The 12,043-nt window shown below is 42.5% G+C and overlaps 1 protein-coding gene across 2 annotated transcripts; it reads left to right on the top strand.

Moving 5' to 3' along the window:
- The first annotated feature begins 2,133 nt into the window (after positions 1 to 2,133).
- LOC100839376 (calcium-binding mitochondrial carrier protein SCaMC-2-B) lies at positions 2,134 to 6,935 on the top strand. Of its 2 annotated transcripts, none has more exons than XM_024460288.1 (4): positions 2,134 to 2,840; positions 5,417 to 6,216; positions 6,306 to 6,396; positions 6,479 to 6,935. In XM_024460288.1, the coding sequence occupies exons 1-4, from the start codon at positions 2,149 to 2,151 to the stop codon at positions 6,669 to 6,671; spliced, it is 1,776 nt and encodes a 591-aa protein (XP_024316056.1). In that variant the 5' UTR covers positions 2,134 to 2,148; the 3' UTR covers positions 6,672 to 6,935. The 2 variants fall into 2 exon arrangements, with proteins under 2 accessions (XP_024316056.1, XP_003563659.1); XM_003563611.4 differs by having other exon boundaries at positions 2,362 to 2,840; positions 5,431 to 6,216.
- The last annotated feature ends 5,108 nt before the right edge of the window (positions 6,936 to 12,043 follow it).

Here is a 12,043-nt window from a genome sequence, read left to right as displayed (position 1 = left end):
CGCGTTTTTGAATCATGCCCATCAAAGATGTCCTGGTGCCCTACTGTCCTCTCCTGTCTGATGACATTCCTGACCTAGTAGTACCTCTGCTCAACGATATGGGACGTATTAGGTTTTTTTTATCAATGTTTTGATCACAAATTATTTTATTAATATATAATTATATGACATAGATTCATATCTATTATGTTCATACTCAAAGATATTTGTTTATGTTTATTATTTTGATCACATTAGTCACATATTCATGAAGTAACTCGTGATCAAAGGTTTGGTCAACCGAATCCTAATATGGCTCGTATTATTGGACGAAGGCAGCAGCAGTACAAGTTTTTTCTGTCCTCTTACTAGTAGCTCGCTTGTATCGCCTGGACCTACACCAAGATAGATTGACACGTACGATAAATTGGACCGGCCATCACAGCTCATCTTGGCATGCGATAGGTGTGAGGTGTCCAATGCCGCGAAACAGGCACGAGGTAGTTGGCCAGGGTGCCGCCCGGGAGCACTATACAGATTTCATTTATCAACTCAAAAAACAAATCCCGCGTATCACACCATCCACGAGAGTACAGACCATAATAATCCCCATCAATGACCGGTCCAAATCGCAATCACTCGCAACATCAGCCAGACCGCCTCCAGTGCCCACACCCGTCGCAACACGAGTACTCGTAGGATTGAGCGAGGAGCACCCCAACTACAGTATATTGCCACCGTCCAACCCAACTCGCACCAAATCGTGTCAACGGGTCGACAGGCACATGCCGACGGGAGAGTAGAATTCAAGCGCTTCTAGTCCTTCGCACACGCTGACACAGTCCACTTCTGCGGCTCTCATGAGTCATGTGCGCCTTGGTCGCCTCACTTCCAGGCTCTTCTTCTCCTTTTATTTCCACATTTTATTCCCGCACCTTCATGGCGCATTTCTTTCTTCTCAGGAGACAGAGGCCGTCTACTCCTTGACCTTTGAACTGGAAAGTATATCAACTTTTGAGCCTATCCATCAGTAGTTTAGACGTTCAATTCAAAGAGTGTGTGCAGATTAAATAGGAAATGTATTGATATTTGTCCCTTTGTTATTCACTCGCAAAATCATGTTTGTCAGCCAATGGATTCTCATAGCGAGAGACAATTTAAAAATTTGATGCCTTTTAGAGAGAAACAAATGTCAGTTACAGTGTGATTTCATAGAATTTCAAATTGAAATCATATACTCTCTACGTCCCATATTAATTGACTCAAATTTGTTTAAATATGAACTTATCTATATACTAAAATACGTCTAGATACATATAATATGAAGTCATTTAATATGGGACAGAAGGAGTAATCAATTTCACGCCAACCAAACAAGTTGGTTTCTGAAATCCAAAATAAACTCGAGGATGCTAGGCAGAATTGATGTGTCAAATGAGTTGTAAGGTAAATTTATCCTAGTCTTGCTCTGTATGCATAAAACTCGGTGGTTGATGCTACAAGAGAGAAAACGATATTTTTTTGTACTGTTGTAATGCCTTTCCGTTATTGAATTTGGTATCTCTAAATTTGCGCATAAATTGTAATGCCTTTCCCGTATTGAATTTGGTATCTCTAACTTTTATTCTTTAAATTAGAAATAAAAGTTGTATAATTGTTGATATAACTATGTGTACCCTCTTTTTGTCTACATATGTAGACATCTCACAAACATATTTGGGAAAAAACAATTTCAGTGACTGTACACGCCTTTGTGGTTATATCTTTAAAGACAAATTTGTTTTCTTTTTACACGTCTGTTTTGTGTCTATCGGTATGTCTGTTTCTTACGTCTTAGTAACGTAGATATACACGTATGTTATGGCGTCGCGGCATATGTGTTTACAAAAGCTTTAAGCATTTATCATTTTCACAGAAGTCAACTTTTAGAAAATTCTTTTAGAAAATCTTTAAGCCTTTGCCATTTTTAAGTGAGCTACTACCTCCGTCCCATATTAAGTGACGAAATATTACATGTATCTAAACGTTTTTTGTGTATAGATACATACATTTTGGACAAATTTAAGTCATTAATACGAGACGGACGGAGTATTTTTTAAGAATTTTTAAAATATGTTAGGTGTACTTTTAGAAATTTTACAAGTCATCTCAATTCGTAGGACATGGGCCATGGGGAAAGGAATGCACGCGCAACCCATACCGAATCCCCGATCCAGGAATGCTCCTACGGTTACCGTATCCCGTAGGTCTCAAAGGAAAGGAAAACGTCTATTCCCTTCGTCCCCTCTCCTTTCCTTCTCCGTTCGATTCCATTGCCTGCCCCCAAACCAACACAACCCACCACCACCTCCTCCTCCTCCCATTCCGTCTCGCCGCCGTCGCCATGCCCGGCGCGGCGGCCCACGCGGTGGAACCCCGCGGCCCCGCCGCCTCCCCTCCCCCCGTGGCTGCCACAGCGGCGACGGCAACGGCGACAGCAGGGGGAGGGTGCGAGCCGGCGCGGAAAGCGGGCCCCGTGACCATGGAGCACGTGCTGCTGGCGCTCCACGAGACGGAGGCGGAGCGGGAGGCGCGGATCCGGGACATGTTCGCCTTCTTCGACACGTCGGGCCGGGGCCAGCTCGACTACGCGCAGATCGAGGCCGGCCTCGCCGCGCTGCAGGTCCCCGCCGAGTGCAAGTACGCGAGGGAGCTGCTCCGCGCCTGCGACCGCGACCGCGATGGCCGCGTCGGGTACGAGGACTTCAGGAGGTACATGGACGACAAGGAGCTCGAGCTCTACCGCATCTTCCAGGCCATCGACGTCGAGCACAACGGCTGCATCCTCCCCGAGGAGCTCTGGGACGCCCTCGTCAAGGCTGGTATGTTGTAGCCTCGCCTCGCCTCCCCTCCCCTCCCGTCTGTACCATTACCTACCGCCAGAATACGAATCGCCTCGTGCTGTACGGTCACGCGGCGGTTGCAATGGGCATCTAAATTTCGACGCGTCGTGCGAAATGTGGTCGCGGTAGCATATTCCTACTTGTGCTTGGTTGTTTTTGGATGCTTGTAGCAAATTACTAGGCAACCTTTTGGACTTTGTTGCCTTTTTTCTTTGGTTTGCTCGGTGAGTAGATGGATTTCACTGTTGTCATGTGTGGAGATTAAAGTCTGCAATGGGCCAGATACCGATACAAATTATGTTTAATGGCACTTGCAGAGTCGCACTTAGTGTGTGTCTATTTTGACAGAATGGTGAAGGTAGTCCCTGATAGGCATCTACTGCTTGAACTGGCCTTCATGTAGGGTCTCTGAGTAGTGGAGACACTGAGCTCTAGGTTTTTTGGTAACACATGAAGTTATCTTAGATTCTTAGTAAGACACCAAGTCTTATAAAGCACTTAAGCTTATTAATTCTTCTCGCTAAATGTAATTTTTGCCTGAACCTCTGGGATTAGGAAAGTCGATTTTAGTACTCCTACCAAAACATGGGTGTGTAATTTTTTACCGTACTCTGGAGTTTAAGTTTAAAAGCAACAAATTTATAAGACCATCACCATCACATTTGTGTGCGAAGTGTTAATATTGGGTGCACTATTAGGATGGACTTAATGTTATTGCCCCACCACTTCATACATCAAAGAATAAGGGAAGAGAGGAAAAGTAACTTTTGTGTACCAACAAAACAGGGTGTTTAAATTAGGCATCAATCTAATATGTTAGTCAAGCTACTATATGAAACTGGCCTCAACCTTGAAGGCGAAATGCCCAGTTGGGGTGTTAACATCCCTAAATCATGTAAGACGCAACAAGCAAAATGACTGCACCTGAGTGCTTGGCATATGTCTGCTGCCAAAAAAAAAAAAAAAACTCCACACTCCTACTGCCAGCTGATTCAAGTTTGGAATGAGCTTTAAAAGAGAGTTGTGCGTTACTATTACATAAAAAAGTTGAACACTGACATTTCATCTTTAGATAAATTTTACAGTGTTCATAAATGTTGAAGTATGTAGCACATTCATGACATTGCAGGCTAATTCTAGATAATAAGGTTGTTCATGGATGGGTTGTGCTGGTACAAGTGAAAGACACGACCCAATCGAGTGATAGGTTTCTGATAGGTTACTCAGTCGCTCCTTCCTGCCCTCCTTGTCCTTGCAATGGCACTGGCAGATGTGATGTTTCTGGAGGAAGAAGAGTGTGTACTGCGTACAGTAAATATAACAGGTCCGGTGGTTTAAACCAAACAAACCCAACCCTGCCCATCTCTGCATGGGTTTGTCAGGTCGGTTTGGTGGTTTCACCTGGTCGACCCAAACCATGAACTCCCTATCAGGCTACCACACATGAACACGGAGAAAGCTTCTAATGCTTGTTGACTCGGGTGAGTGACTGCTAATAATTTACTGAATCTTGAGTGTTAGAACCGCTAGCGTTGCTCATGCTCAGAACGGTGTTGCTGCGCACACGCATCGTCACCTTCTTGAGACGGCTCGCGTGCTGATGATTGTCGCCTCGGTTCCTCCTCACTTTTGGGCTGAGGCTTTTTGCGCTACCACGTATTCCTCCGATCCTAAATTCTTGTCGTTGTTTTAGTGTAAATTTGAACTAAAACAACGACAACAATTTAGGATCAGAGGGAGTGTCTCATTGACATCCAGCCTTTCTCTGCTTTTCAGGGTGTTGATCCTTTTGAGCGTCTTTTTGGTCTTCTTTCGGCCTATTCTGAGCTTCGTCTGTTATTTTCTCTATCCTCTCGTCAACGCACCAAACCAACTACTCGGTCCGTTGAGTGTCTTGTTGGGATACAGTGCCGAGCATATGGGCTATCAGTGCTGGGACCCCGTCAGTCATTGGATACAGATCTCGGGATGTCACTTTTGATCAGTCTCATCCTTTCTATCTGCATTCATTTTCTGCTTTGGGTTCTTCAGTTGAGCCTTTGTCTTTTCTTACTTTCGCCGACACTCCTATCATTCTCTTGCCCTCATCTATCTGTCTCACTGAGTCTCCACATATTCCTGGTGCAGGTTCCCTGCCAGCTTCACCATGTGCTTTGTCTCCTATAGCCTAGCCCCTGTGGCTTCTCTAGCCCCCCCTGATCCAGTTTCTCCCTATCCACTCTTGTTGCACATTAGTCTACTCTATCACAGATTCCGCTCCTCCAGTATGAACCAAGATCAAGGAGTGTATTCCTATGTAGTACGTCAAGCTTGTAGGGGGTATAGTCATACACGCGGACCTTATTTTTGAACTGCATTGCTAACTTACTGGTTTGCTACATCTTCTGTCAAAAAGAAAAGTAATCTTTTGAGCCTCTGTAAAATTTGTATAAAGAACCTCACGTAGTTTGCTTCTTGGCCTATGCTTTTGACTGAAGTCTTGGGTCTCTTTGTACTCTGGTTATTTGGAGTGTTCATCTTTGTATATCCATAATATAACTTACAAACAATGCCAGTTTGTTGCTTGCAGGTATAGAGATTGATGATGAGGAGCTTGCACGATTTGTTGAGCATGTGGACAAGGACAACAATGGAATCATTACTTTTGAAGAGTGGAGGGATTTTCTTATGCTTTATCCCAATGAAGCAACAATTGAGAACATTTATCATCACTGGGAAAGAGTTTGCCTTGTAGATATAGGTGAGCAAGCTGCTATACCAGAAGGCTTAAGTAAGCATGTCAGTGCAAGCAAATATCTTATTGCAGGAGGCATTGCTGGTGCAGCGTCTCGTACCGCAACAGCACCTCTTGATCGTCTTAAAGTGATCATGCAAGTACAAACAACGCGAACTACGGTTGCACATGCAGTTAAGGATATATTTATCCGGGGTGGTCTTCTGGGATTCTTTAGAGGGAATGGTTTGAATGTTGTAAAAGTTGCTCCAGAAAGTGCAATAAGGTTTTATGCCTACGAGACGTTGAAAGAATATATTATGAATAGCAAAGGAGAAAATAAGAGTGCAGTTGGTGCTTCTGAACGCCTTGTTGCTGGTGGTTTGGCTGGTGCAGTAGCACAAACAGCAATTTATCCCATAGATTTAGTGAAGACACGCCTACAGACCTTTTCATGTGTGGGTGGTAAAGTTCCTAGTCTCGGTACATTATCGAGGGATATATGGATGCATGAAGGTCCTCGAGCATTCTATAGAGGTCTTGTTCCATCTTTGCTTGGTATTGTCCCGTATGCTGGAATTGATCTTGCTGTATACGAGACTTTGAAAGATGCGTCCAGGACATATATCCTGAAGGACAGTGGTAAGCTTTCTCAAGAATTTGTTGGCATTTCCTATTCTTTTTCCTTTCAATTACTTGTTTGTTTATTCCCGGTTATTATGATAATGTAGATCCTGGTCCTCTAGTACAACTGGGTTGTGGCACTGTCTCTGGAGCTTTGGGAGCAACATGTGTTTACCCTTTACAGGTTATCAGAACGAGGTGAGAAATCAGAAATGCATATCCGTATCTACAGATAGGAAACCTCTATCTTGATCTGAGTTGTATTTCAAATTATTTGTAGACTGCAAGCTCAACGAGCCAATTCAGAGTCTGCATATAGAGGAATGTCTGATGTTTTCTGGAGAACCCTACAGCATGAAGGCATTTCTGGATTCTACAAAGGAATCCTTCCAAATCTCCTTAAAGTGGTGCCTGCTGCAAGTATTACCTATCTAGTTTATGAGGCAATGAAGAAAAATCTGTCTCTTGATTAAATTCTTGAATTGTTTTACAAATCGGCCATTATTATTGACATGGCTGACTGTAGAGATAATGACGGCATATGAGTTTACTGGTTAAAGAGCTCCCTTTTTTGACATGAAAGATGGTGCCTTCAGGATAGAACTGAAAGTGATTGCCACCCTACTTGTTAAATGAAAATGAAGAGATTATCATGAGATCATCAAGGCTGGCATACTGGTAATGGTTCCTTCTTATCAAGTTGTATTCGAGCAATCAATTATACTTTAGTGTGCATACACTACTTTTCAACTGCGGCAGATATTTGGTAGCTTGGAATCATAATAAACTTGTGAAGTACTTACAGTGTGTTGCGAGCAGCAGCTCATTTCTTGGGAACTACCACTAATAACATTCTTTAGGAGCAATTTTAAGCTGATAATGAGCAAAGAAAAGGCATGTAATTATGACCACTTTATATCTTAGTGGAGTACCTTGGTTGTCTGTGTACAGTTCTTTGTCGTTGCAGGGAGTACCGTCAGTAGCTAAATGCTAATTTTGGTGTGCAGTTTGATAATGCTAATATGAATAGCAATAAATACTCTTAGAAGTGGAATGAACTCTTATGTAACAAGTTTGGCATACACAATACATATATTGTCATCTACCACAGCTGAATATATGTAGGTCTCATGAGTAGACTAAAACAATGACTCAGCAGTTAAAGGTCTGTTTATTTCGAGAACACTATAGGTTTTATAGAGCTATGGTTTCAAAAAATCCCAGTCTTGCCAAATACTCCCTCCGATGCGATAATAGGTGTTTAGTATGATCTTGCCTCCAGCCATCCTCTTTTGGTAATTCTTTTGCTTGTAGATCTGCTGTAGAGTACCCCTCATCGTTGGCTGCTCCACCCGGTGACCTCCCAAACGTTGGCACTTGTGTTTTATGGAACTTAGTTTATTATTTTGGTAAGAGGTAGGAACAAATATGTACCGGACAAATATAGCACCTTTATGAGATTGCGTAAAGCTTAAACAGCAAATGAACCTTGTCCATTGGAAAGCAACTTCAGATTGAATTTGTACCAATATTAGGCTCAAAATTGAATATTTCTGTAGGATTAACCTCTTGAAAAGGTGCAAGGGAAATGAAAATCCATTGCCTGTGTAAGTTTATGAGGTGAAGTATTGCGGCTGATGTAACATTATTGATAAGAACACATTTTCTAAGCGAGAGATGCTACATATGTATGAAAAAAGCCAAGGGAGTGCTCAAGGCTGCAATCCAATTGTATTCCTCCCAGATTTTTGCAGGTCCATACTGTGTACTTGAAAGGTTTATGCACAATTGTATTTTTATTTTATATATAGTCTTGTCTTACAATGGTAGACAGTGGAAGTAGTGTCGAACTGGTTTAGAGATGACTTGGTAGTACTCTTGCGCGGTGTTAACTGCAAAGAGGGTAGAATAAAGATGGCCACTTAGTTACCTTATCTCTTGTACCAACCCTGGGTTTCAGAATTCAGGACTACTCGAGTGCGAGGTCTGTAGAATTCTTGTGTTCTAAAATAGATATGGTTGTCTTCCTGGGCACAAAAGAAAGGTCGTCAAGGATACAGCTGTTGTTTTTTAAGATGTCAAGTTCTAACTGTAATGTAGGAGCCAAAATTTCCCCCTTATCTCTACCCGGATAAATTATCTGTTGCTAGGAGCAGACATCTTGGTGGTAATTGTATTCATCATCCATGATGTGAGCCTGTTGAACTGCAGCCATTGTATTTTGTCAGTTTTGTACTGCCATTTTATCATGTTGCATTCTTGGCTCCGAGACTGGTCCTTATCAGTAATATATCGAAGTATTCAGAATCATCAGGCGCTTTCACCATCTAGAAATTTGGGCATTAGCATAAATATTTGACCATATTTGCTGACGTGTTATTTTTTCCTTTGCTGCACTTCCATAACAGTGAAAAGTTATGTTTTTGTTCCTTTTGTCTTCTTGAAATTTGGCAACTGTTATTGTTTCACTTTAATGTTCTATGTTACCTTGACAATTGTGGTATCGTCAGTTACTTGGATCCTTTGAACTGGACAAATTATCACGTCACTTTAAATCATTGCCATACTGGATAATTGATTCAGTTGATTGAACTTGCAACTCATTGGATAAATTCTCTTTTCACTTTCAGTTGAATCTCACCGTTGGGAGCCGAGTTAGTGTTACTTGCAAATTACTAAAGGCTTGTTTGCCCCTTTTCAGGAGTGAGTTTTCTTAGTAAAATTGTAACCTTGAAAAAGAATCTCCTTTACACCATAATTTGTGATTTCTTTATGCCCCTAAAACGACCTGAGCTGTTAACATTACTGACAGCAAAGTCACTCTGTACAAAGGACTGCTGGTTACAAAAATTAGAAATGTGCTTTGCAAAAGTTTCTTATATGTGTAATATAAGTAGGGCTAGGCACTTTCAACCCGAAGACTGAAAACCGAACGACCCGTAAGACCGAATTGTCGGTCTATTTGGCTATCAGGGTTTGATCCATGTTTTAATTTAATTCGGGGTTCGTGTTTTCATCTTCAAAACCCGAATGACCTAGAGGTATCTTCTGGCTAGCCCAAGGCCCACTAGTCCATTCAATTATATCCCTCAACCTTTTCCTGTAGCAAAATTCATTAGAAACATCTCAGACAGCCCAAGGCCCAACTTGATCCCCAACACGCCCAGTCAATTTTATTGGGCTATTCTTCCTTTCCCCAACACAATTTGGGTCTTTTGCTGTAGACCGATCCGAAATTGTTATTTTATTTAGGTTCAGTTTTCCTTTCTCTTGTTAAAACATACAGGCACAGGCTCTTGTGAAGGGTAAGGAGTTTCACCACGTAGTAGCTGAAGTGGTATTCCCATAAGGATGTTAGTTGGTATTTCATAGAATCATAGGCAGCGGGGACTGATACAGAAGGAAGTCGTGTCTGATGTTTATCAGTTCGCATAACTCCGGTTGTAATATGCACTCACTCCATTTCATAAAGGTTGACGTATTTTGTTTCGTTAAGACAAAGTTTGACCAAGAAAAACTCTATTGGTATTTTTTTTCATACATGAAATTTATATCAATGGATTTGTCTTTAAAAGTTCTTGCTAATGATTATGGTTTCATATCATATAACTTACATATTAATAGAGTAATTCTTGATCAAAAGCTTGTCTTAAAGAAACAAAATACGCCAACCTTTGTGAAAAGGAGGGAGTAACTTACATTAGACGTGAGTCTGTTGATATCACTGTTAGCATTGTCGGACTCCTAAGTTCCATGTGCACGATAGACTAGAAATGAGCTTCTTCGTGAACTGAGCTAGGCTTAGTTGGTTTGGTTCTTTGCGGTGAAACCAGCCCACCCAGTTTCAAGTCCTAAACTTTACGTGGGTGATCACATTTACCTGGATTTGTTTTAGGTTTTGAACGGTGCTACTCTTTCAATGGTAGGTGACGTATCCATCAACAGCGAGACGCTTTTGGTAACTTCGTCAATATCTTAAGATCTGTCAGTCAGCCCAGTTTCTCGATGGTGTTCACAGGATAGGGTGTGTGTGTCTGCGTTTACAGGAATGAGTGTACGTGGATATTGTGATAGTTTGCGTTTGTATTGTGTTTCTATTAAAAAAAATGAGCTCTTCAAAAGCTAGACTAGGATGCGATGCCAGGCAGCTGACGACGGTCTAATGGTTGAGGTTTCAGTCTTCGAGCTCCTCTATCTTCTTTCTTCTAGACTCCGTCGCGGTTGAAAGCTACTCCCCCAAAAGCAGAGACAGTGAAGGGAGGACAGTGAACGGACGGTAAGGAGCAGGAAACAGGCGACAAGTTTCGTCCTTTGATGTGTAGGCGACACGATGGTGCTGCTTGCCTCGTTGGTGCCGCTACCCTTGCACTTACGTTCTCCACCACCAGCAGCTTGGTAACTTCCCGGATGAGTTTGGTCCGTTGCTTCACTAGTTTTGGTCAAGGTCTCGTGATTGCACTATATTGGATGGGCATGAGGTGAGCTTCATGGGCTGATGTGTGCTGAGGTGCCAGCAGTCCAAAATTGATGTGGCCGGTGGGAATTCCATTGATCTGCAATCCATTTGCTTGTGATGTGTGTTTGTTCCAAACTGGGTACATGGAAAATGCACACCTCACTGGCGCCACGCACACATTTACACATATGCTCACGTCAATTGCAGCCTAAAAATCTTGCTCGCAAGTTGCTACGTACTGTACTGTAGGAGTATTTAGCGGGACTGTTGGCCGACTCTATTATCGGTTCCTGACGAGTGCATCCAGATCCGGCAATTTGGCGTTTCCACACCACACGGGACGACAGACCTCTTGTGTTGTGTTTTTGCCGTTCCGGCATCGACAGACTGGTAAAAGACGTAAAGCACATTTGCGTGCAAACTATTTAGATCAGACACGTGTGGCTATTCTGGTACAGTACTATATCACACGTGTTCTCTTGTTATACCCAACATGTTGGGCACATCGCGTGTTTGCCGTTCAGGTACAGTAAACGTGGTGGTCTCTCGTTGTATCCAGCAATGTTCGAACACGAACATCATCCTTCTTCCTTCACTGGATAGATTAGGAAAGCTTATCAGGTCCTTGGATGTGATTGAGCGATCGACTGGACCGTATCTTGGCAATAGGACTTCAGCCTTCAGGCGTGATATGTGTTTGCGACGTAGGCAGGAGAGAGGATTAGTGATCTGTTTGCAACGTGGGGATTGTTATGTGATAACTTCAGAGAATTTGCCTGTCCGATCGTAGATGTGCACAGTCCAAGAAACGTACGTCACTTGAAGAATACAAGTGTATTCGACAATAGTAGAACTTGGGTTAAAAAGATAAATACGGAGTAGTTAGAATCCACGTGTCTCTGTTTTTAGTGAACACTTCCGATTGTTGTTCCCTTGCCAGGCATGCCCTTTGTGTTTAATTTACCGACCCGTTTAGTACCGAGAACACCATTTTTATATCTTGCTTTGTTTTTTTTCCGACAAAGGGTAATTTATTAATATCAAGAAGATACCAAGTACATCCGGGCTATGCAACAACCCACTGTCAAGAGCAAAGCGAGACAAACGAGGATACAGACAGCCAAAAAAGAAAAGAAAAAGAAGGGGACGACGACACACAACAGCAACCACAATCACCACAGAAGCAGCCCCTAGACAACAACAGAGGTTCTTCAAAGGCAACGCCTTCACGAAGTAAACGATGTCCGGTCATCCTCGTCGTTGGATCCGACCGCCAGAGTTAGATCAAGGGTTTTCACCCTCAAGAGCTTGTCCGAGGAATCTCCAAGCAAAGTCTTCAACAAGGTAAAGGTGTGGAAACACCCTCAATGGCAGGTACAACCAACTAAG

This window comes from Brachypodium distachyon, chromosome 1 (assembly GCF_000005505.3).
Source record: "Brachypodium distachyon strain Bd21 chromosome 1, Brachypodium_distachyon_v3.0, whole genome shotgun sequence".
NCBI classification, from domain to species: domain Eukaryota; kingdom Viridiplantae; phylum Streptophyta; class Magnoliopsida; order Poales; family Poaceae; genus Brachypodium; species Brachypodium distachyon.
The sequence above is the reverse complement of the archived record's forward strand: the minus strand, read 5'-3'. Positions and strand labels throughout refer to the sequence as shown.